This window comes from Typopeltis vanoorti, chromosome 5 (genome assembly GCF_054136105.1).
Source record: "Typopeltis vanoorti isolate ZY-2024b chromosome 5, IOZ_Tvanoo_1.0, whole genome shotgun sequence".
Classification (NCBI taxonomy): Eukaryota; Metazoa; Arthropoda; class Arachnida; order Uropygi; family Thelyphonidae; genus Typopeltis; species Typopeltis vanoorti.
The window spans coordinates 60,828,740-60,855,378 of NC_143553.1; the positions used below are offsets into that span (position 1 = coordinate 60,828,740).

Consider the following 26,639-nt stretch of genomic DNA (forward strand, 5'->3'; position numbering starts at 1 on the left):
AACAGGAACCAAACCTTGGAGATTCAGTGGCAAGCCTTCAAGAAAACACTGATTGATTCAGCCAGAGAGGCATGTGGTGAGGTTGTCTGCAAGGATAGAAAAATCAAAACTCCCTGGTGGACACAGGAAGTTAAAGAAGAAAGCATAACAAAAGTTCCTGTCAAATAAGTAAGCTTGTGCTCTTAGAGAATATAGAGACAAATGCAAGAATGCTAAACACAGTGTAAAACTAGCTAAACAAAAGTCATGGGAGGACTTTGGCAAGAATATAGAAAATAAACATCAAGAAGGTGGCAAAATATTCTGGAGGTTGTTGAAGAAGCTTAGGAATGGAAGAAAGAGTAACTGTAAAAGGAGTTACAGATGATAAAGGTGACATGAAAACAGGAGAAAAAGATATCCTTGAAGTATGGAGTAATTACTTTTACTTTGAAAAACTGTTGAATGAAACAAGCAGTGATGACAGCACAGTGGTAAAAAACACTGACCAGGCATGCAGTCAAGAATACATATCCATACTTGAAGTAGAAAAAGCCATCAAAGGCTTGAAATGTGGAAAGGCAGCAGGAGTAGATGATATTCGACCAGAAATGCTGAAGTATGGTGGTATAAGAGTCTTACGGTGGCTGCACTGTAAGACTCTTATTAGTTCAGAAAGCCTGGACAGAGGGACGAATTCCCGATGATTGGAGTAGAGCTCTCATAGTACCCATATATAAAAAGGGAAATAAAACAGAATGTGAGAATTACAGAGGTATTTCCCTACTGCATGTTCCTGGCAAGATGTATGCAAGTATACTTGAGAAACGGTTGAGAAGAATTGTGGAAGAAAAGCTTGGTGAAGAACAAGCTGGATTCAAGCCAAATAGAGGCTGTCAGGATCAGATCTTCACTTTACGACAAATAGTCGAGAAAGCATGGGAATAGAACAACGATCTGTATTTAAGTTTTGTCGATCTGCAAAAGGCATATGACAAGCTGCCAAGAGAGAGAAGCTATTCAATACGCTGCAGTTATATGGTGTCAATGGGGCATTATATCAAGCAATACTTAGTCTTTATTTGAGATGTAAGTCAGCAGTTAGAATTGAAGGAAGTACAGGAAGATGGTTTAATGTTAAATCTGGTGTGAGACAAGGATGTACATTATGAAGGAAAGTGGTATTAAACATGATATCAAAATTAGAGATGTTAATGTCAGCTCTTTGCTTTATGCGGATGATGTTATACTTCTAAATAAAGCTACTACAAGTCTGCAAGATTCTCAAACTAAATTGAATAGCTGTTGTAATAGATAAGGTATGAAGGTCAGCAATAAAAAGACAAAGACAATGAAAATAGGCAGAATCATTGAAAATGTCAACTGTGTTGTGAATGGATAACCTGTGGAACAAGTAAAACATTTCAGCTACTTAGGCATGATTTTTAGTGAACATGGTTAAATATGGAAATAGATAACAGAATCAACAAAGCTAGTATGGTAGGAAGTCAATTGAATAAATTCATATGGAATAAGAGAGAAATTAGTCGGAACACTAAATTAGCTGTATACAATACAGTGTTCAAACCAGTTTTAACTTATGGATCTGAGAGCTGAGTCAGAAGTAAAACACTTGACCAAAGACTAGAGACCGCAGATAAGTGAGTCCTGAGAAAGATTAGAGGCATGAACAGATAGCATCAATGGCAATATCATATTAAAAATGAGGATATTAGGAAAGAACTTGACATTGTCAGCATCCAGGAATGCATTAGCAGAGCTAATCTCAGGTGGTATGGTCACTTAAACAGAATATGAGAAGAAAGATTAGCAAAACAAATGTTCTCTGCCAGGTTGGCAGCAAAATGACCCAGAGGAAGACCAAGATATAGGTGGATTGATACGGTACAAAGTGCCTTAGACGATAGAAATATAAGATCTGATAATGTTGCAGTCTTGACAAGTAACAGAATGATTTGGAGGAAAATTGTAGATAGGAAGTTAGTCCTACATGAAAAAAAATTACATCATTACTATCATATCTTGTATACCCCTTGAGGGTACATGGCAGGAATTTGATGATGATCTCTATTTCTCAGACTCTCCTAATAATTTTCTAACAGACACTCTGCTTCCACTTGATGTCTATTCAACATGTATTTTTCATGGGAATTATTCTGCCAAACTAGCCATCAACATTCTTCCACTTGCCTCTAAACATATAAAAAAAAATGAGACAGCTGCCAGTCAACATCCATATGCAGTTCAACTTCAAGCTTATTAAGCCAGCTTCTCATCTTCTGTCTCCTTTTCCCTAATTAACTGCTCATACTATTCTACGCATACCATTCTCCAATTCAATCCCAGGGTATACTTAAGGGTCACAGCTGTATAACTGGGATGAGACCTACACATTGCCTTTTAAGGAATGTGTACAACAAACCAGGACTTCTGACAACATGGGATTTAGCTGACCAAACTGTATTCTTATTGGAACCATAGTGCAAAATAATGGAAGAACATGGCAAAATTTCATACTGATCTGGGGCGTTCCCAGTTAAATAAGCCTCACCCCCACGTCATTTTTGTCAGGGAATCAGGACGAAGAGCAAAAAGTCAGTATCAACATAATAGATGTGAATGAACAAAGAAGACAAACAGGCAATATCCTTTTAAATAACAAATACAAAATATTATTTTCAGGCAATAACAATCAGGGAAAAGAAGTAGCTATAATATTCACCACTAAATATGAGGATAATCTTCTTGAATAGCAGGCAATATCAAGTAGAGTGATGTGGGAAAATATCAGAATGAGGAACTAGACAATGACACTTATTTGTGTCTATGGTAAAACAGAAGGAAGTGGTGGATTTTTTGAGGCATTAGAGAAAGCAACTAGCATAATGAAAAAGGAAAAGTTGGTCCTTGTTGGAGATCTAAAGAGAAAAGTAGGAAATGAAATAGAAAATATGAATAGAAAATTTGGAAAAATGAATAGAAAACAGACAAGCACCTGTTCGATTTCTGTTCAGGGCATGGACAGAATAGTAATAGTTATTACTAACACCATGTTCCAACATAAAAATGTTGCACAAATTGTGTAGAAAAGCTGCAAGAAATAAGACGTCTCACTGACTATTTTATAGGTGATGGTGACATTTTCCCAACTAGTTCAAGGCACAATATACAGAGGATTTGAAATTGAAAGTAATCACCATTTAGTTTTGAGTTGGATGAAACTGAATTTCAGATTGAAATGAAGAGTGCATAAGAAAGTTTTAAAACAAATCAAAGTTGAGCAGCTTTGAAATGTGAACTGTAGACTAAAATACATCAATGTTATTCAAGACAAAAATGAAAGAGTGTAAAAACAGGAACCAAACCATGGAGATTTAGTAGCAAAGCCTAAGGAAATCATTGACTGATTCAGCCAGAGAGGAATGCGGAAAGGTGGTTTGCAAGGATAGAGAAAAATCAGAATTCCATAGTGGACTCAGGTAGTTGAAGAGACAGTGAAGGGAAAGTAGAAAGCATTTTGAAAGTTTCTGGCAAAATAAGTCAGCTTGTGCTCTTAGAGAATACAGAGACAAGCTGACTTATTTGCAGTGTGTAAAACTAGCTAAACAAAAGTAAGAAAATAAATATCAGGAAGGTGGAAAAATATTCTGGAGGATAATGAAAGAGCTTAGAAATGGAAGAAAGACTTCTATAAAAGAAATCAGAGATAATAAAGGTGACATAAAAACTGGAGATAGATATCCTTGAAGTATGGAGTAATTACTTTGAAAGATTGCTAAACGAAACAAGCAGTGACAGCTTGGCAGTAAAAAACGCTCACCAGGCATGTGATCAGGAATACATATCAATACTTGAAGTAAAAAAAGTCATGAGAAATGTGAAAAGGCAGTTGGAGTAGATGATATTCTATGCTCCAATATGGAGGTATAAGAGTTTTACAGTGATTACACTGCATTATTCAGATGGCTGAATTCTAGCTCTCATAGTACCCATCTATAAAAAAAAGGAAATAGAACAATATGAGAATTACAGAGGTATGTATTTCCCTACTGAGTGTTCTTGGTGAGATTTATGTAAGTATACTTGAGAAATGACTATGAAGGATCATGGAAGGAAAGCTTGGTAAAGAACGAGCTGGATTTAGGCCAAATAGAGGTTTTCAGGATTAGATTTTCACTTTTAAGACAAATAGTTAAGAAATCATCGGAATATAACAAGGATCTATATTTAAATTTTGTTGATCTGGAAAAGGCATACGACAACATGCCAAGAGGAAAGCTATACAAAATGCTTCAGTTATATGGTGTAAATGGGACATTTTATCAAGTAATACTTAGTCTTTAGTTTAGTTGTAAGTCAGGTGTAAGACAGGATGTACATTATCCCCCCATGTTAGTCATCATTGCATTATGAAGGAAAGTGGTAATAAACCTGATGTTAATTTCAGCTCTTTAGTTTATGCAGATGATGTTATTCTTCTAAATAAATCCAGTACAAGTTTGCAAGATTCCCTGATTAACTGTTGGAATAGATTTGGTATGAAAATCAGCAATAAGAAGACAAAGAAAATGAAAACGGGAAGAAATATTGAAAATATCAACTGTATCCTTGAATTGAAAATCTATAGAACAAGTAAAACTTTTCAGTTACTTAGACACAATTTTTAGTGAAGATGGTAAATTAAGACCAATTTTAACTTATAAATCTGAGAGCTGGGTTTGAAATAAAACATTCAACCAAAGCCTGGAGACCACAGATGGTATCAATGGCAATATCATATTAAAATTGATGATATTAAAAAGGAACCTGACATTGTTGGCATTCAAGAATGTGTTAGCACAACTAATCTCAGGTGGTACAATCACTTAAACAGAATAGGAGAGAAAAGATTAGCAAAATGAGTGGTCTTTTCCAGACTGGCAGGAAAAAAGACCTAGAGAAAGACCATGATCTACGTTGATACAGTAAAAACTGCCTTATATGCAACCGGAAGCTAGTAATGATGTAACTTTTCATCTAGTACTAACATAATATCCTGTATCCCCCCCCCCCTCAAAGTACATGTCATGAATTTGATAATGAATTCAATTCCCATCTCATTTCTCAAAAAAGCATCATGCAGCCTTACATTTAACACCAGGCAGGACTACAATCACTAACATTTTTATTCTCAAAAGTGTGAAAACTAATTTACACAATTCACAGACAAACAAACACTGGTGGGTGGTGGATAGCACCATGTCTAGATGGAGGATTACGTAGTGGAGATGGTTCTATGGAGTGGAGTGCCCTCCTAATGAGTTCTTGGAGGTATCGCATAATAAAATCCCAAATTTGTCCAGCAGAGAACTCCTGTGTTTTGGACAATATTTCTGAAACATATTTAAAAACTGCAGAACTCTGTTCAAGAGAAAACATAACATGCTTAAACATAATCCATCTTAACTCAGTAGCAAAATAACACTCATCTACCTCAGTTATAGATACATTCACAGGCAATGTCTCTTTGATACTGCATCCATAAATCCACCAATTGACTCAAACCCTTAAAAATTCCAATCAGTCAGCATTAATTTGCATTTCATAATAACTTGGTCCTATTTATTATTCACCCATGCTACATCAATCCTAATGAACATTTTTGAGCAGTTTTTTTCTCTGAAATTACAATTCATAGACAAAAGGAATATTAAACAATCTTTTGTAGGTGAAATTGCTGTACACCACTTTCAGACTAAATTCAGTTTCTGTTCAGCATTAATAAGAATAAGCATTTTAGGCACCACCTTTGCATATGTTTATGGGTGGCAAGATAATTTTCATGGGCCTAATGAAACACTGCTATGCTCTCCACAGTAGATGGAGATCAAATATAATGGTAATGTGGCAAGAGGCTACCTAACTAGCTGGTGAATAGTCCTGCTATTTTTTAATCTTCCAGGTCATATCCAGAGGGTATGAGTATAGTAGGATGCACTGTCAAGGCCACCTTGGACTGCAGTTCAAGAACTCTGTGATAGTTATGCACACAATCCCTTCACTCCTACTATATGTCATTGCTTGCATTTTTGCAATTATAAATATCCCACAAAAAAATACTATACCAAAAAAAATTTCTTATTCTGTTTCATCAACATTCAAGGGAAGACACTTTACCTCTTAATGCAAACAGTAATGTACACCAACATTTAAAGGCATCAAACCCAATGTGTTATTTTATTCTTTGGCAAACCCAATTGACATCTACAACTCAGTTCTCAGCTATCCTAACTATATCACTGATCCCTTCCTTAAAGAGAGCAGAACATGTAATTCTGTCACGGCTGACATTCCATGCCAGAGGTTAATAAACTTTGAATCCTGTATTATATATCTGCACCGGCTAAAAATTTCCTTCCCCACACTCACTGCTCCCCTAATTCAGATGACCATGCAGGACTCAGTTTATCTCTCAAAGTTAACTTCATACAGTTTAATTACCAAAACTGTGCAATTATTTTCCTTGGAGATTTCAATGTTCATAATTCAAACCTGTATCTAATTTCAGACAAGAAAGGAATCTATTTGCAATCAGTGATGATTTACCATAAATTTTCACTTACTTACCTACCAGATAACATGCACCACTTTTCTCAACATTCTGAAATAGTCCCCTCTTGGCAATTTTAAACATATTTCCTTTTCTGCACATCAACCTTCTAGCCAATCTCAGCTTGAAATCCTGTATAGTAGTAGTATAACAGTGCACATTGGGATGACTTACAGAATTTCTACACCTCTGTTACATATTCAATTATTGTTTCTGCTCTTTCTTTTTTTTTTTTTATTCAAACAACTCAATCTATAAGCCTTGGTACAAAGATGGAATTCATTCCCCCAACTCCTACACAAGTTATGATTGTCCAGCATGTGCCAAAACAGATCTTGTAAGGACCACATTGAAAAAAAGTTTGCCTTCTAGTCTTGAATGCTGTTGGGCATAATTTCTGTGCATATTTGTTTCCTCTCACATCCTGATGGTGCAATGATGACATCACTTAAAGATAAGGTAGACCTTCTGGCATCATTTTTTAAAACTCCACTTGCTGTCCAAACAATAAAAGTAAATTGGCTCTCACCTATACCAACAAATTGCCCACTTGTCTCATCTCGTCTCATTTCCTGCCAAAAGGACATAAGAAAAATGCTCTAGTTATGATCAGGTCTTGACAAACTATACAAAATCTTACTCACCATGAAAAAAATGTACTTAAGGAACCCCCCCATTTTGTAAATGGGGGGAGGAGATCCTTGAATCAATAAGCGTGCCATAAAGTGGTCAGTGGTACTGTATCATTATTTGAAGAACATTTGCATTGTATGAGAGCTATTCCAAGTAGAAGCCAATAAATAATGAGAACAGTAAGAATAGTAAAACATCGAGATTTTTCTGAAATATAGGTACTGATTTTTGTTAGTATGACACTTTTTATTGCACACATTGTTTTGTGTGTTTCCTTAAAATGGGGGGGGAAAAATCTTTTTTTGTTTAGAAAGTTTTTACTTATTAAATAAAAATATTTTATTTTGGCCAGTCTACAGCTACTTGCCATGGTTGAGCATATTCATTGAGCTCTGGTCATGATAATAATATTAAGTTCCCTAGTCCAGACAGTGCTCCCAGTTGTACTAAAAACAAAGCAGATACACTAACCAATCAGTTAGCATATCTGCTCTCCAGCCAGACAAGGCTGCAGGTTTAATTCTGCTGTGGACATGGATGTTTGTGAAAATACGAATGGTGGTGGGCAGTCAATGGTGGTGGTGGAAACTGAAAGTTGTAGAGTAGGTGCCCTCCCTCAATGGACTCCTTGGAGGTGGCACGTAATAATAATTAACACACAAACTATATCACCTTTACAAGTAGTCATTCATCTGACATCTGTTTTACAACATAGAAGCAAGCTTTTCTAGCAAGTTACCAAACAAAACAAAAAGGGAAGCTAAAAGTTTACCATCTAACCAATCTTCCGATGCCAGCTTCTTGACTACTCAAAGACTTGCTAATAGTCTGGCACATACAGGTCCACAAACCTAACCATACAAGCTTTCATTTTTTTTTTTTTTAGGATAAAGTAGTTAATCTAAATATACATTGTGTAAATGCATATTTTCAAGCAGTACCACAACCTCATAGCCTTAACACTGGTATTATTGACTATAATAGCAAGTTCTACAGTCAATTTTAAAATACAATGTTAAAAATTCAAATTTCAGGGAGGAGAAACCCTACTACACAAAGTAGTACTTCTTGGAGATCTAAACAGTAGAGTAAGACGTGATCCCACCATGCATATAAAAATATTTGGGGAAAATTTGGCAAAAAAAAAACAAAGGAAGGCTAATAATAATGGTAAATATTTGCTGGATTTCTGCTCAGGATATGGACTAGTCATTATTAACATCATGTTCCAACATAAAGGATGTGAACAAGTTCACATGGAAAGAAGACACAAACAGCAAGAAATGCCTCATTAACTTGTTGATAGTGATATGCTATCTTCATGCTGGTTCAGGATCTATACAGAGGATTTGAAATTGAAGGTGACAATCATTTGGTTTTTTTAAAGTACAATAAAACTGAATACCACAATGAAAATAACAGTATGTAAAAAAGATTTTAAAATAATTAAAGTTCAGTAGCTTATACAGGAACTGTAGACTCAACTATACAAACATTATTGAAGAAAGAATGAAAGAGTTCTAAGGAGATACATGATGATGTCTGCAAGGATAGAAAAATAAGAATGCCATGGTGGATACAAGAAGTTAAAGAAGCAGCCCTGGAAAAGAAGAAAGGCATACTAAAAGTTCCTAGCAAGTAAGCTGGCAGATGCCCTAAAAGAATACAGAGAAAAATGTAAGTTATATGCAAAAGTAGCTAAACATAAGTCATGGGAAGACTTTGGTAAGAATATAGAACATAAATATCAGGAAGGTGACAAAATGTTCTGGAGTCTGTTGAAAAAAGTTCAGAAATGGAAGGAGGAGTACTGTCAAAGGTGACATGAAAACTGAATATAAAGATATTCTAGATGTCTGGAGTAATTACTTTGAGATTGCTAAAAGAAACCAGAATTGACAGCAATGGTTATAGAAAACACTTATCAGAAATGCAATTAGGAAATACAGTAAACCCCCCGATTTAACAGACTAATGGGGTGTCCGTTAAAGCATGAATTTTTTTAAATAAAAATATCGGTAACATTATACTGCATTTTTATCAATATTAGCACTGTAATAACAAAAAAAAAAAACTGATTTACACACAATTTTCATACTTTTAGATAAGTTAATGTTCGATGTTGAGGCAATCCTGCTTTGATAAAACTATCAAGTTTTTTTGAACTTTTGAATTCTGCTGTTTTTTTATAATTAACTCCCTAAAAATACGAAAATGTGTGTAATAAAACTGCCACAAAAAGTTACGCCATGCAACAAAAGAACCAATTACAGTGCGATTGGTGTGATCACTTTCTAATCATTCGCCAAACATGTTTTATGAGCGGTGACTCATTTATGTCGGCTAAATTACTACAGTGTTTTTTTCCAACATATGATGGCCTATTCACCAAAATTTATTAAAAATAACAGGAAATTAATAACAAAAAATAACCTCTTAATTTAATTATAAGCAAATCTTGGTTAAAAGCATTTTAAAATTACCAGGGTTTAATTTTTGCGTGACATACAGACTGGAAATTTTGTCTGTTAAATCGAGTGTGTATTGTATATCAATACTTGAAGTAGAAAAAGCCATCAAAAATCTGAAATGTGATATGCAACTGGAGTATGATATTCAAGCAGAAATGCTCAAATATGATATAAAAAATTTTACAGTGACTACATTGCATAATTCAGAAGGCCTGGTCAGAAGAACAAATTCCAGATGAATGGAGTAGAGCTCTCATAGTTCCCACCTATAAAAAGGGAATAAAACTAAATGTGAGAATTACAGAGGCATTTCTCTACTAAGTGTTCCAGGTAAGATTTATCAGGCATATTTGAAAAAGGGTTGAGAAGAATTGTGGAAGAGAAACTAGGAGAACAGAGGTTGTTAGGATCATATTTTGACTTTACAACAAATAGTAGAGAAATCATGATAATATGACAAGGATCTGTATTTAAGTTTTGTAGATCGGGGAAAAGGCATATGACAAGTTGCTCAGGGAAAAGCTTTTCAAAACACTACAGTTATATGGGGTTAAATGGAACATTATATAGGGCAGTACATAGTCTATATTTAAGTTATCAGTAGTTAGAATTGAAGGGAATACAGGAAGATGGTTTGATGTAAAATTAGGTGTAAGGCAAGGAAGGATGCACATTATGAAAAAAAAAAAAAAAAGCTTTAAATCTGATATTAGAATTGGTAATATCAAACTTAGCTGCTTGCCTTATGCTGATGTTGTACTCCTAAACACATCCAGTGCAGGTCTCCAGGACTCTAAGTAAACTGAATAACAGCTGCAACAAATTTGCATGAAAAAATTAACAATAAAAAAAACCAAAACTATGAAAATAGGCAGAAGCACAGAAAACTTCAGCTGCATTCTGAATGGAGATCATATATTATAGAACAAATAAAATATTTCGCTATTTAGCACAGTTTTTAGTGAAGATGGTAAGTTAAATCTGAAAATAGACAGCAGAATAAATAAAGATGATATGGTGGGGGAGCTAGTCGAATAAAGTTATATCGAATAAGAGAGAAATTAGTAAAAACACTAAACTAGCAGTAAAGAAAAGTGTTCAAACCAGTTTTAAGTATGGATCTGAGAGTTGGATTAGAAATAAAGCATTTAATCAAAGATTAGAGACCACATATATGAGAGTTCTTAGAAAAATAAAGTGCCTGAACAGATGGCATCAATGGCAGAATCATATCAAAATTGAAGACATTAGGAAATAACTTGACATTGATTGAATTCAAGAATGTGTGAGCATGACTAATCTAAGGTGGTATTGATCACTTAAATAGAATGGAAGAGGAAAAGCAAAACAGTTGTTTGATGACAAGATGGCAGGAAAGAGGAAGACTAAGGTCTAGATGGAATCATTCAGTCAGAAGTGCCTTAGAAGAATAAAATGTTAAAATGGCAATATCGGAGTGCTGAAAAGGAATAGACTAATTCAGAGGAAAACTGTTGATGGGAGATTATTAATAATGTAAATTTAATCATGTAGTAATGTCATAGTAGTCTGAATACTCCTTGAGGGTAGATATCAGGAAATTGATAATGTAATCTTACTTAGCTGTGGCAGAGATCAACTGAGAAACCAGTTGATCTCTGGAGGGCAAAGAAAGGTTAGAAAAAGTTTAATCAACTGGAATAGAATGTATAATGGAATACACGTATAAAAGAATGTAGAATTTGTCTTATGGTCTCCTCATTCCATTTCTGAATGGATTGCTAGCTTTCTCTCTGGTCATTCAGGTCATGGATTCCTTTGTTCTTATTCAATAGCAGGCCTCCTCACTAGACTCTGGACATGAGCTATGGAAAAGCCTCAAGAATTTCACATAGTTGCTTTTGATATTTCCAATCTATTCTCAAAACTGGAAGGAAGGAGATCATAAGATGGAAGTTTGGAAAGAAGGCCTCAATCAAATGCCTTGGAAATATCAAAAGTAACTGCATGAGACACTCAAGACTTTTCCAGAGCTCATGTCCACAGCCTAGTGAGGAGGCCTGATATGAATAAGAACAAAGGAATCCAGATTTCTTGTTCATTGCTGGAGCGAGTACCACAGGCATCTGTGTTACTTCCTCCTGGATAACCTTCCCTAAAAGGCAAAGACAACAATATTTTCCTCTCGGAAAAACAATATATTATTCAATTTTTCACCTTTTTTCAGTTGGTTACCTACCAAGTCCATGTTGATTTCATGAACTCAGAAAAGAGCTATTACTACTTACCTTAGAGGTACAAGTTTGACACTCTTCACAGTGTTTATTTTCTTTGGCCACATGTCGTTGACATTTTGTACAGAACCTACAACAATTCAAGGATATCTATATGTTTCAAAGTAGCTTATTATTAACTAAAATCTAACCTTTTAACTATGTTCTATGGTAAATAACTTTATATAGTGATCTCTCAGTTATGATGTTTGGAAATCAATTCACAGGTCTGAACAAAGGGTACAAAAGGGCTGAGTCAAATGACATGATAAGTGCAGTGGTTAAATGAAAGATCACTAAATATAAAAATTCTATTACATCTTAAAATTTTGTAGCTTCCAGAAAAGAAATATTTAAATATGAAATTTTTTAAAATTCAAATTATAATAAATATATTATTATATTTAATAAATAAATAATATTTATTATATATTTATAAATATATTGTTAAACCAAGGGGGAAACAAAAGTTCTAACTTTCCAAACTATTCTAGTTCTCTTCAAGTACGAAGGCGGTCTGAAAAGTTCTCGGCCTAACAATGAAAAAACAAATTTATAATTTCAAAATTATTTTTATTTTTCGACATAATCGCCTTTAAGACTAATATATTTATTCCAGTGATGTTCCTGTGCCATTATCCAGTCCCTGTAGTAGTTCTCGGTAAGATCTGCAAAATACCCCTCTATAGCTGCAATCACCTCTTGATTCGAAGGAAAACACGCTGACCAGCAAGGAAGAGTTTTAGTTTTGGAAGGAGAGAGAGAAGTCAGAGGAAGCCAAATCTGGGGAATAGGATGAATGTTCCAACAATTCATAGTGCAGAGCCCTTAATTTTCCAATTTGCCAAAACACCTTTGTGGGCAGGTGCATTGTCCTGATGAAAGATGATTTTTTTTTCTTCTGTAAACTGTGTCTTTTCTTATGAATTTTTTCGTCTAGTCTGGTTAAAAGATTGGAATAATATTCCCTGGTTATTGTTTCACCCCTTTTCAAGATAATTAATAAACGAAATGCTTTCAGCGTCCGAAAACACCGATGCCACGACGTTTTCTGCTGATGGAACTAACTTTGTCTTCTTTGGTGCTGAACAACTGGCTTCTGTCCACTGTTTTGACTGCTGTTTGGATTCTGGTGCAATTAATGGTGAATCCAAGTCTCATCCATAGTAATATCTCGACGCCAAAAATTCAGTTTTATTCTTTTAAAACACTCCAAGCATTGTTCAGAGATTTTCATGTGAGTGTGTTTTTGATCTGCTGTGAGCAAGCGCAGCACCCATCTTGTGCAAAGCTTTTTCATTTGCAATTCTTCATGCAAAATATATCCTACACATTCTTCAAAATGCATAGAGTCCCAGCAATTTCACGCATTTTGACTCACCGGTCATCCAATACCATATCGTGTACTTGATCAATGATTTCTGGTGTTGTTACACGTTTTGGACGTCACATGGATCATCTACAAAGTGTATGGCCATGTTTAAACTCGGCAGCCCATTTCTCAATTGTCGAAAATAAAGGAGAAGAGTGCCCATAAACTTTTATGAACTTCGAATGAATTTCTTTTGGGATTAAACCTTTTACAAAGAATTTTATAACCACACAATACTCAATTTTATCCATTTCAAGGGATACAGACAACACTTTTGCTTCAGACAGCTGTATAAAACAAACTACTTGATAGAATGAATTGCAATTTCACATGTACAAAGAATTTTATACATGTGAAATTGCTTAGAAACTCAACTTAGAAAAAAAAAATTTTGCCGATTTTCAATGCCGATAGTGTTGCCATCTATGGTTGAGGCCAAGAACTTTTCAGACCACCCTCGCACTTCTTAGTGTTCACAAGCAAACAGCAGATATTAGCCCTTGGCATTTCTGTCATCAATCCACCCATCCACTTGAAACAATTAAAACAACATGAGAATGGATGACCTGACTTATTCAGAACTTTTAGAAAAAACTGTTAAGTAATTATACTTTTTACTTTAAAGTACACCTTTTCATCTTAAATGAAGGTGCTCTGCCAGCAAGGACATAAACAAATAAAAACAAAAGGCAAAAAAACATAATTAGTTATTAATATTATACAAAAAATGTCCTAAATCATTATGAACAAGATACCAAGCTAATTAATAAATATAAATATCCATGCAACAAGAACTATGGTACACAGCTGAATAGTTTACTATATGTTACTTACATATATCCTACACATTCTTCAAAATGCGTATAGTCTCGGCAATTTCACGCACTTTGACTCACACCGGTCATCCAATACCACATTGATTTCTGATCAATGATTTCTGGTGTTATCAAAGCAACTGAATTCCATTTCGATGAGAGACATTATTAAACGTTTGTTTTCAAGCATAATAATCCAGTTGGTCTTAGATTGGAATGACAATTTTTTTTTTAAAAAAAACTTTCTCACTGTCTTTTGCCTTTGAATTTACAAAACAAGATCAGCAGAACAGTATGATGTAAATATTTGCAAAAAAGGTTTTTTTTTTTAAATGTTTGGAATAACCTACCTACCAAAAATCAACAAGAATAAACAAAATAAAGTAACAATAAGATTATCAAAAGAGTGAATAAATGCATTTTTATTATCTGTTTCTCAAGAGAGGCAAAATAGTGTAGCCAATCGTTTAAACAGATTCTTTCTGTAATACTGTTTATGTTAAATAGCGTATACATTTTCATATCACAGATGTCATGTCCTTTCTTTCAGTGAAGTGAATAGCACTCATTACATTAGATGTATGGACTCAACTAACATTAAAATTATTATTATTAAAGTTATCTTCTATGTTTTGAATTTTACATTAAGGTCATCTTGATAAATGCATCAATATATATCATATACACATACACTACATTCAAAGCAACTAGCACCATACTATTGTAAGCTACAATATGACTAATGCTAATTAACTAGTCTAGCATTAGGCATCATTATCATTACAAGGGATCTCCATGGAGTCAGAAACTCAATGTGGAAGACCAATTATGCATACACTAGCGATTATTCACACAGTGTCTATCACATCTCTCCTTAAACTCATTCACTGATGAAGCACTCACAACTACCTCTGGTAAACCATTCACTGTCCTCCAAGCAAAAAATCTCATCCTAACATCCTCGATAACCATACTCTTACATAACTTCCAGGGATGATTTCCCTTGTTCTCCTGCCAAGTAATGCAAAAGGCTTTCAGTTTGAATCTTATAAAATCCCTTTAATAACTTATGCTTCTATAGCTTCTCTTTATCACCTCTCAGCTAATTTTTGAAGTCCATAGATCTTAATTGTCATAGGGAACATTCCACAATCTTTGTCACTTGCCTATGGATCCTCTCCACCACTTCATCCCCACAGAGTCTAGGTGACTAGATCTGTGCGCAGTAGTCTAGGTATGGTCTTATTAAGCCTTACAAAGGGGAACAATAACCTCCTTATTCTTGCTAGTCAGTGATAAGGACAACCACATAATCTGATGTGCTGTTTTGGCAACCTTTGTAACATGTCCTCTAAACTTGAACTCCCTGTCCACAATCAACTCCTACATCACTGCAGTTTAGCTCCAATATAGTACATAGCTTGTGATCACTTCTTCATGAAGTGCATTGCCATAATTATACATGGCTAAGTTAAACTGGCAGCCAATTTACCTTTGTCCATACTGGTCTACTATATAGTGCACAATAACTTACTGGTCTATTTCAGTTATTGTGCACTATCTTTGCATAACCTTTGACTATCACTCTTTCTAGTTTTGCATCACCAGCAAACAACTGAATAGTTCCAATAAGATCATTTCCTATATCACTGATGTACAAATTAAACAACAGAGGAACCAAGTACTGAGCCCTGTGGTGCACCACAGGGCTCAGTACTTGGTTCCTCTCAGTAATAGCCAAAACACTATTAACAAAATTCTCTACAAGACCTCAATAAAAAACAAAGACAAACCAGACTACAATAAAACTATAACTATTCCTTACATTAAAGGGACATCAGATAAATAAACAGAATACTACAAAAATACAACCTCAAAGCCACCTTTAAACTTCTTGCAAAATTAAAAATCTTACTCAACTCATCCAAAGACCCACTCCCTCCACTGGCCCACCCTGTAGTATACCGTATTTATTGCACCTGTAACATACCATATATAAGGGAAACAGGACGCCCAATTCCTATCAGACAAAAAGAACATAAACGACACATTAAATATAATAATTATGGTGAAGCTGGCCTTGCTGATCATGCCCTGAACACCTTACATAGAATTAACTGGAAAAGCACTAATTGTCTACATCATACGAAAACATGGTATGAACGCAAATTTAAGGAAGCCTGTGAGATTATTATCAACCACCCCAATGTGAACAATAATGATGGTCTAAAAATCCCAAACATATGGATGGCACATATTTGACCCACAGAACCTTCCTCTCTAAGAGTAACTAAAAACAGGACTGAAGTTAATCCAGGATCTTAAATCAAAAATAACAATTGTAATGCTAAAAATAGGACATCATTGTTACTGAAAGAAAACTATCTATAAGAAAGAATGTTTATTCATGTTATCATAAATAGAATTTAGCTTGATGTAGTTTCTAATTAATTCAATTTTTTTTTTTCACTAGAGGTCATGCCAGTAGAATAACCTATGATCAAATCATTGTTTCTCTAACTTACTGTATGTAATGTAACTTAGCTTTTCCTGTATATTTGTATATGCTCCAGATGATGATGATATTAATATGAAGATCGACACATTGGGAATTTAAAAGAGTTATTTATAACATGGTTGTAAAGTCCAGAATTTCTATAAATCACTCTTTGATATCTATCCATTAGCCACCCTCTAATCCATAATACAAGCTTCATATCCATTCGCATTTGCTCCAATTTATGCAACAGTGTTCTATGTGGAATCATGTCAAATGCCCCTGCAAAGTCTGGCAGTATTACAGAGTAGCCATTTTCTTTATCCAACTCCACTATCACTTTATTATAAAAAGTAAGCATACTAAGGCAAGACCTGCCCTTCACAAAACCATATTGTCCCTTATAGAGTATCATATTTCTATCCACCCAGTCCTGAATTCTGTCTTTTACCAATTTTTCCAATACCTTAACTGACACTCCTGAGATGCAGATTGGCCTAAAATTTGCTACTGCTATCTTGGAGCTTCCTTTATGCAATAAGACTTTTTTTTTGCTGTCTTTCCTTCAGAGGAGGTGCAAATTCCCTTGATAATCTTATAATACAGGGAACAATATATCATCCAATCCCATAAGTATGTTTGCAATAAGGTACTGCAATATTTTAAGCACTCCAGTTCTTCAGTCTCTGTTTTCCCATTATCAATATCACATCCAGTATTGTGATATCACCACCTAGAGTACTCTTGCAAAATGATCAGTTAGTAACTGAACTATTTGGTTTGCTTCTGATATCCCCCCACCATCAGCCCTTTTTCAAGTCATCCTTCTATGACAAAAAAAATTCGTGAGAAAAGACCGGTTTGCAGAAGAAAAAAATCATCTTTCATCAGGACAATGCACCAGGTTTTTGGCAATGGGAAAATTAAGGGATCTTGCACCAATTCTTTTCAATTTTGTTTCACTATGTGAGTGACAAGTAAATGTCATGTAGCTAAAAAAGCTCTTTACGATTTCTTTTGGCTCATTAGCTAGCTTCCTTTCATAATCAGCTTTGGCCTTCTTTACCATACAGGTCACCCTTCTGGCCTATGCCTTGTACTGCTCATGGGCATGCTGATCACCTTTTTCTTTATACTCCTTCCAAAACTTTTTTCTGCAACTCCTACTTAATGATGCTATTCATCCATCTAACTCCTACCCGATTTATCCCTCCTGACTCTTGTATACAGTTTGAAAGTGCTTTTATCAAACAACCCTTTATGAACAAATACCACACAACCGTATTCTTATTGCCACTGGAGAAAGCTGACTCCTCAGCTTTCGTAATCACCTAATTTGTAATTCCACATATATCGCTTCTTAATTATGCATGTGAACTAGATTGATTACTGTTTAGTTCTCTGATGCAATGACCAGATCTAACACTCTCAAATCTAACCTCATATCCCATCTATTACATACTATCTCAGGTAATTATCTCTAAGCAGCTGTATAAATTCCATTTCCTTTTTTCCCTGTGACCATTCCTCCTATCTATCTATCTATCTATGTTCCCACAGTTGAAATCCCCCATAATAACTCGACTTGCACTCAAGTGCTAATTTACCAATGCATGTCATGTATATTTGCCTTTACTCCTCCCAGATTATAGCAGCAACCAAGTATATATTTATAGATAGCCTCAAATGAATTGCACTCTGCAACCCTGTCCTCCTGATGTATATCTCTTTTTGGCTTAAATTCTTCTATTATTACCAAAACCCCTCCCTCCCTTCTTACCTGTGTCCTATCTGAAAATGCTATATCCTTTGCATTCTATCTCTATGACTATACCATCCACAGTCAATCAACTGTCTCACTAATGCCTATAACTTTTGGCTAAGTTGAGCTAACCAATGCCAAGAATTCCTTGCCCTTATTCCAAATAATTCTGGGATAAGCAATTAACATTACCTACATCGTCAAAGACTGCAAAGTAAAATTTTAATTACAACTAACTAAGACATGCGAAGGTTAATCTGAAAAACTTATAGGTATGTAAAAAAGGGTTAAGGATAACAGAAACAAATTAACCATAGTCACTTCAACTAGAAGTCTGCCATTGCCGGTCCCAAGCCTGGATGAGAAAGGAGGAGGGATGCACTTATGGCTAGCAACGACAATACACACACAAAAAAAAAAAAAAAACTGCTACAGAAACCTCAAGAAATGAAAGAAATTGGACTTATGTTGCTGAAAAACCACCAAAGATGATGATGATGCATGCTGGTGAAAGTTCATTTGAGATGCCAACAGGCAGAAAACTGGAAGGAATATCTTCACACCCAAACATGTGACAAAAATTGGATGCTGGAACATCAGAGCAATGTACAAGACTGGTAAAGCACAACACCAAATAGTAAGAGAAATGAACAGATACCACATACAAATCCTGGGACTTAGCGAAACCAGATGGAATGGAATTTGTGAAGTCAAATTATCTTGAAACAAACATATCATATACTCTGGCAAACCCAGAAGATGAGGAACATAATAAAGGTGCTGTGTCAGAGGAGGCAAGAAAGGCATTGTTAGAATGGAAACCAATATCAGAAAGCATGATAAGAGCTAGATTTAAAACAAGGTATAAAAATGTTACAATAATAAATATACATGCCCCCACAAACAATGCTGATTTAAGGGAAAAAGAAGATTTCCATGAACTACTACAGAAAGAGATAGATATGACTAGTAGAAGAGACATAATTTTGCTTCTGGGCGATGCAAAATTGGGTAAAGATAATAGTGGATATGAAGCAATTATGGGAAACGAAGGACTAAGAGTTGAAAATGAAAATGGAACAATATTAAAAGATTTCTGCCTCTTCAATAACTTGATAATAGGAGACACTCTGTTTAAACACAAAGACATACATAAATATATATGTATGCAAGTTGCAAGGAACTATGACTAAGAAACTATATGAGATAACAAGGAAAATAACTGGGAAAAACACGAGAAAAGAAAATCAAATAAAAGTTAAATATGGAAATTTACTGACCAGGGAAAAAACAAAAAAAATTTGGGTTGAATATTTTCAGGAAGTATTGGGAAATAAATCTACAACACATGAAGAAATACTACCAGAAAACATTGAAATGGAGACTCTAGATATAAATGTAGAGAAATAAATAAGACACTAAATATAAATGTAGGAGAAATAGCAATAAAGAAGCTAAAAAACTGGAAAGGCAGCAGGAATTAATTAAAACAGTCATTAAATTTTCAACAGAGATATTACATCCACTGATAAATGAGATATGGGAGAAAGAAAAATAACCAAAAGGACTGGGATATAGGAATACTAGTCAAAGTACCAAAAAAGGTGATATCACAGAATGTAAAAATTGGAGAAGAATCTGCTGAGCATGGTCAGTAAGATATTTACAAGAATAATCCTGGAAAGAAACTTACAATAAAGACACGTACACGCAGGCACTACATATAGTAAATGAGGACGAAGCAGGAAGCTATTGTTTCTCCTAAAAGTCCTGATGGTGCCCCTAGTGGGCTATGTCGGTATTCTTGGCCGTTGGGCTGAAGGTCTCATGATGTATGTCTCCCAAATTTGTTGAGGTTTGGCATGTTTCTTAGGGCTGAGGTGGATTCCATGAAAAGTCTTTGAAAACTTGCTATGGTGTATTATTGTGGCTTTCTTCCACTGTATTCTGCAGCGTGTATCCAGAGCATGGTCTGCAAGACCAGAGTGGCTATACTGGTGAAAACAGATGTAGTCCTTGTGTTCTGATATTCGCTGTCCTGCCTGTTTGGCCAAAGTAGGGGACCTGGTATACACCAGGTAGGTCTATGGGAAGTGGTTGGTCTTTAGTGGAGCAGATAAGGGATGCCAATTTTCTATATGGTTTGTAATAAGGGGTCAAGTTGTGTTTTCTTAAGATTTTGGTAATTTTTTCCAAGGCACCTTGGATGTAGGGAATGGCGATAAATTTAGAGTAATCCTTGTTAAGGGGGGGGGGGGGTTGTGGTTTACTGGTTTCAATATTTTTTGGATTTTTTTTGGGGGGGGGGGGTTGCCATTGGCTGAGAAAGTGTTGAGGATGTGATTTAGTTCAGTGGTTAGGACATGGTCATTTGAACAGATTAGTTTATCCCTGTTGTATAGTAATAACTCCATATTGTTGTGGAGGGGGATTGTTGGTGAATGCATCTGCCTGTATGAGTGGGTTTTCTATAAACAGAGAAAACCAAGGTTCCATCAGGCTGGCGGGTGACCAGTGTGTCTAGGAAAGGGAAGCTGTTGTTTTCCTCTTTCCCCAGGGTGAACTCGATTCTGGGGTCTTGATTGTTTAAGTGTGTTAAGAAGGAGAGGAGTGTGTCAGAGCCATGCGGCCAAATAGCGAACACATCATCAATGTAGCGAAGCCATTGTGGGGCAGAGCTTAATGCTTTCTCTTCAAAAGTCTCCATAAAGAATGGAGACTTTTGAAGAGAATGGAGTCAATGAGAAGATTGTGCAGAAGGAATACTGTGCAGTTTATAGATATGGAACGAATTTGAATGGTTTTGGAGTTTGGAGAGTGTTGTTTAGTTTTTAGTAAGCATAGGGAAATGCAGTCAAGTATCCGTTCAGTAACCCCTGGAACAAATAATTGTGCAATGCCAAATGCAGTTTCACAGGTTCAAATCTAAATGGTAATGACATTATTCAAGAGTAACTGTAGGTTCAAGATGTTGAAATGCATGTATATATAATCCAGGAGTATCAAAAATAAAGGAGAGGAGTTTTTGACTTAGCCAAAAATTTTATGCATCAGCAACATATACAGATGGAACATAAAGGATACTGTATTTTCAGGGAGGAGACAGAGGGAATAGGACAGGAAGTGTGGTATTGCTGATGAACTTCAACTAAGACAAATAGAAGTTAAGGAGGATTTTAGATCCAAGGGTGATTCATATCTGGTATGAGATAGAAGTCAATAGGACAAAATATATTGTTAGTTGCTGCTACAGATCTGATTCAGAGGAAGATGTGGATGCATGTACTGGCAGATTTGCACAAAGAGTGCAGGCTGAGCAACTATCATGGTTGACTTTTCAACTATGGGGACTCAGACTGGAAGAAGGAAAGGGGCATGACAAAATGGAAGTGGAATTTATATGGTTGTTAAGGGATAATTACCAGAAAGAGCATGTGATGGAGGAGACCAGGTGTTTGAAAGTGTTAGATCTGGTAACAGCATCAGAGAATGTAGCCATAATGATGGTAGATACTCTGCCTCCAATCAGGGAAAGTGGCCATTCAGCCTTGTTCTGGGAGGTTGCTAAATATATGGAATTCTCTGTCAATGAAGAGTTTATGTTGAACTACAAAGCTGGTAATTAGGACAGAGTTAGGTAGCAGTTGGAGCAGCGCAATGCCATAAGAAGCTGCAAGAAAAGAATATCAGTAGTGGATGGATGGGGGGAATGGCTGATAGGAAGACATCGGAAAATAGTATCTGGTGGAGTGAAATCTAGTCGAATGAGGATGATTAGTGGAGAGCCTCAGGGCTCAGTACTAGGACCACTACTTTTCAATTTCAATACTAATGATATAGGGAATGATTTAAGGGGGATAATCAGTATATTGCCCTTCTCAGTTTTGCCAATGATGCAAAACTGAGGAGGGCAATAGTTAATAAAGGTGATGTAGATATCCTGCAGGATAATTTAAATAAACTAGTATCGTGGGCAAAGGATAATAATTGTCAACTTAATGTTGCAAAATGTAAAGTGATGCACTGCAGGTTTCTCATCACACTAAATTGCAGAAAACTGATTGCAACCCACATACCCTCAATCTCTCCTCCTAAGGAACGTTCCACACACCTATCACCAATTTGGTCACTTGTCTTTGAATCCTTTCCAGCACTTCATAATTCCCAACTCAGTCTGCCATAACTTAGGGTTATGGCAGACTGAGTTGAAGTTCAGAGGGCATATTGCGGAAGTTGGCAAAATAGCTCTATACAAACAAGGATAGGGAAGTTATCTCTCTTTATAAGGCTATGATTCAGCTCTATCCTGATTACTGCATAGATTTGATCACCTGCATTTCTTGGGGATTATGAAGTGCTGGATAGGATTCAAAGACAAGTGACCAAATTGGTGACAGGTGAGTGGAATGTTCCTTAGGAGGAGAGATTGAGGGTATGTGGGTTGCATAAGTTTAGTTGAAAGGCGGTAAAAAGAGCATATGATAGCAACTTAAGTTATTAAAAGGGTTCTATTAGATTGACATAAAAGAAATTTTTGAATACATGATGAATAGTCATCTATTTAAGGGTCACCAATGGAAGTTTTGCAAGATCATGTTTAATAAGGGTGTATATGGACTATGTTTTTTTGCTTAGAGAGTGGGAATGGAGCAGAATTGGTTGCCAGAATTAGTTGTGAGTGAATGAGTTTAAGAAGAGATATGATAAGTATTTTGTATATAAAGGTTAGTGTGGTTATTCTACAATGAGTCTGACTCCATGGAGATACTCATATATAATAATATCCTCGACAGGAATCACTTGATGGACATAGCATGGCATGGCACACTTGATTTTAAGTGGAAATTAGTTGTGACAAATCTTGTGACAAGAGAAATAGACAAAGGTAATGGCTATGATGTGATTTCTTCAGAGTTTAGCAAGGTCTTCGTAAGAGGATTCCACATATGAGCCTGCTGATTAAAATGTACCAAATAAGTTATAGAGGATCATCTGGCAAGATGGACTGGAAACTGGTTGACTGAGAAAAAACAAGTGCTAGAGGCAAGTATGCAAACAGACAGGATACTAGGAGCTGGAGACCATAGAGTTTGGAGTTAGACCTTTTTTGCTTAATATATTCATAAATGATCTAGATTCAAACATCTGAGTAAAATTTCTCTCTCTGCTGATGATATAAATTTGGGCAGAGTAATGAATTGTTTGGATAACCTAAGTTCTCTACAGGTGATCTTAAAACACTGGAAGAGTGGATGGGGGAAGTAATGATACTGGAAAAGTAATAGGAGAAATGAAGTAACAATACCGTTATACAAGTCTTTAGTCCTCCCATGACTTTTGTTTAGCTAGTTTTACAGTGTTTAGCATTCTTGCATTTGTCTCTGTATTCTCTAAGAGCACAAGCTGACTTATTTGACAGGAACTTTTGATATGCTTTCTTCTTTTCCTTCACTGCCTCTTTAACTTCCTGTGTCCACCATGGAGTTCTAATTTTTCTATCCTTGCAGACAACTTCACCACATGCCTCTCTAGCTGAATCAATCACGGCTTTCTTCAAGGCTTGCCACTGAATCTCCAAGGTTTGATTCCTGTTCTCAAACACTTTCATTTTTTCTTCAATAATCTTTGTGTATTTTAGTCTACAGTTCACATCTGAGAGCTGCTCAACTTTTATTCGCTTTAAAACTTTCTTACATGATATTCTTTTCAATATGAAATTCAATTTTATCCTGCTCAAGACTAAATAGTGATCACTTCCAATTTCAAATCCTCTGTACACTCTGGTGTCCTGCAGCAGTTGGAAAACATCACTATCAACAATAACACAGTCAACGAGACTTTTCTTATTCCTTGCCTCTTCTCTCCATGTGAATTTGTGCACATTTTTATGTTGGAACATGGTGTTAGTAATAACCAGTCCATGTCCTGAGCAGAAATCCAACAGATATTTGCCATTATTATTAGCTTTGCTCTTTTCTCAAAATTTTCCAAAAATATTTTTGTATGTTTGACAATCATTTCCTACTCTGCTATTTAGATCCCCAACAAGGACCAACTTTTCCTTTTTCATTGTGTCAGTTGCTTTTTCTAAAACATCAAAAATTTCCTCCACTTCTACCTTAGTAGAACCCTCAGTGGCACCATAGGCACAAATAAGTCTCATTGTCCGGTTCCCCATTCTCATATTTGCCCACATTACTCTATTTGAGACTGACTGCCATTCAAGAAGATTAGCCTCGTATTTTGTGTTGAATACTATGGCTACTCCTTCTTTTCCTTGATTGTCATTGCCTGAATATAACGTTTTGTATTTATTGCTGAGAAAGATCTCACCAGTTTTTGTCCTTTTTGTTTCAGTCACCGCTATTATGTCGATTTGGTACTTATCTAATTCCTCACCTAGCTCCATTTCTTTGCCATTCAGACTTCTTATGTTGATAGTACCGATCTTTAACTCTGGTGATGTTGAGTTGGGGTGTGTTTCCGGATTTGTTCCAGTAGCTGACTTTTCGCTGTTTGCTCTGGCAAAAACAATGGGGGCCTTGTTTAACCAGGCGACTCCGCTGCCGGCATGAAATTTTGTCATGTCGTACCATCATTTTTTATTTTGGTTTAACCAATAAGAATATAATTTGGTTGGCTAAATCCCAAATTGCCAGCCCATCCTCATTCGTTCAGTATCCAAGTAGATACCCAACAGGGTGCACAACGAGAAGGTGAGGATTGGACATTAGGTCAGAAGCCCTGGTCGGTTCTCCGCATTCCTTTAAAGGCTATGTGGAGGTCTCCTCTCAGTTATACAGCTTTGACCTAGGCAAGAATATAGAAAATAAATATCAAGAAGGTGGCAAAATATTCTGGAGGTTGTTGAAGAAGCTTAGGAATGGAGGAAAGAGTGCTGTAAAAGGAGTTAGAGATGATAAAGGTGACATGAAAACGGAAGAAAAAGATATCCTTGAAGTATGGAGTAATTACTTTGAAAAACTGCTAAATGAAACAAGCAGTGATGACAGCACAGTGGTAAAAAACACTGACCAGGCATGCAGTCTGGAATACATATCCGTACTTGAAGTAGAAAAAGGCATCAAAGACTTAAAATGTGGAAACGCAGCAGGATTAGATGATATTTGACCAGAAATGCTGAAGTATGGTGGTATAAAAGTCTTACAGTGGCTGCACTGTATGGTTCAGAAAGCCTGGACAGAGGGACAAATTCCCAATGATTGGAGTAGAGCTCTCATAGTACTCATATATAAAAAGGGAAATAAAATTGAATGTGAGAATTACAGAGGTATTTCCCTAAGTGTTCCCAGCAAGATCTATGCAAATATACTTGAGAAACGATTGAGAAGAATTGTGGAAGAAAGGCTGGGTGAAGAACAAGTTGGATTCAGACAAAATAGAGGCTGTCAGGATCAGATCTTCACTTTACTAGAAATAGTCGAGAAAGCATGGGAATATAACAAATATCTGTATTTAAGTTTTGTCGATTTGGAAAAGGCATATGACAAGGCGCCAAGAGAGAAGCTATTCAATACACTACAGTTATATGGTGTCAATGGGGCATTATATCAAGTGATACTTAGTCTTTATTTGAGTTGTAAGTTGGCAGTTAGAATTGAAGGAAGTACAGGAAGATGGTTTAATGTTAAATCTGGTGTGAGACAAGGATGTACATTATCCCCTCTGTTATTCATTATCTATATGGATCACATTATGAAGGAAAGTGGTATTAAACATGATATCAAAATTGGAGATGTTAATGTCAGCTCTTTTCTCTATGCGGATGATGTTATACTTCTAAATAAATCTGCTACAAGTCTGCAAGATTCTCTGACTAAATTGAATAGCTGTTGTAATAGATATGGTATGAAGGTCAGCAATAAAAAGACAAAGACAATGAAAATAGGCAGAATCATTGAAAATATCAACTGTGTTGTGAATGGAGAACCTGTGGAACAAGTAAACATTTCAGCTAATTAGGCCCGATTTTTAGTGAAGATGGTTAAATATGGAAATAGATAAGCAGAATCAACAAAGCTAGTATGGTAGGAAGTCAATTGAATAAATTCATATGGAATAGGAGAGAAATTAGTTGGAACACTAAATTAGCTGTATACAATACAGTGTTCAAACCAGTTTTAACTTATGGATCTGAGAGCTGGGTCAGAAGTAAAACACTTGACCAAAGACTAGGGACTGCAGATATGAGAGTCCTGAGAAAGATTAGAGGTGTGAACAGATGGCA

General features: G+C 35.7%; 1 protein-coding gene across 1 annotated transcript in view; it reads right to left on the reverse strand.

The window, feature by feature from the left end:
• Nucleotides 1–26,639, reverse strand: part of LOC150106464 (rRNA N(6)-adenosine-methyltransferase ZCCHC4) — a 119,986-nt gene that overhangs the window by 12,631 nt on the left and 80,716 nt on the right. The window contains exon 7 of the mRNA XM_090392457.1: nucleotides 11,961–12,036. Within this exon, the coding sequence (XP_090248583.1) occupies nucleotides 11,961–12,036 (76 nt within the window). The remainder of the gene's footprint in view (nucleotides 1–11,960; nucleotides 12,037–26,639) is intronic.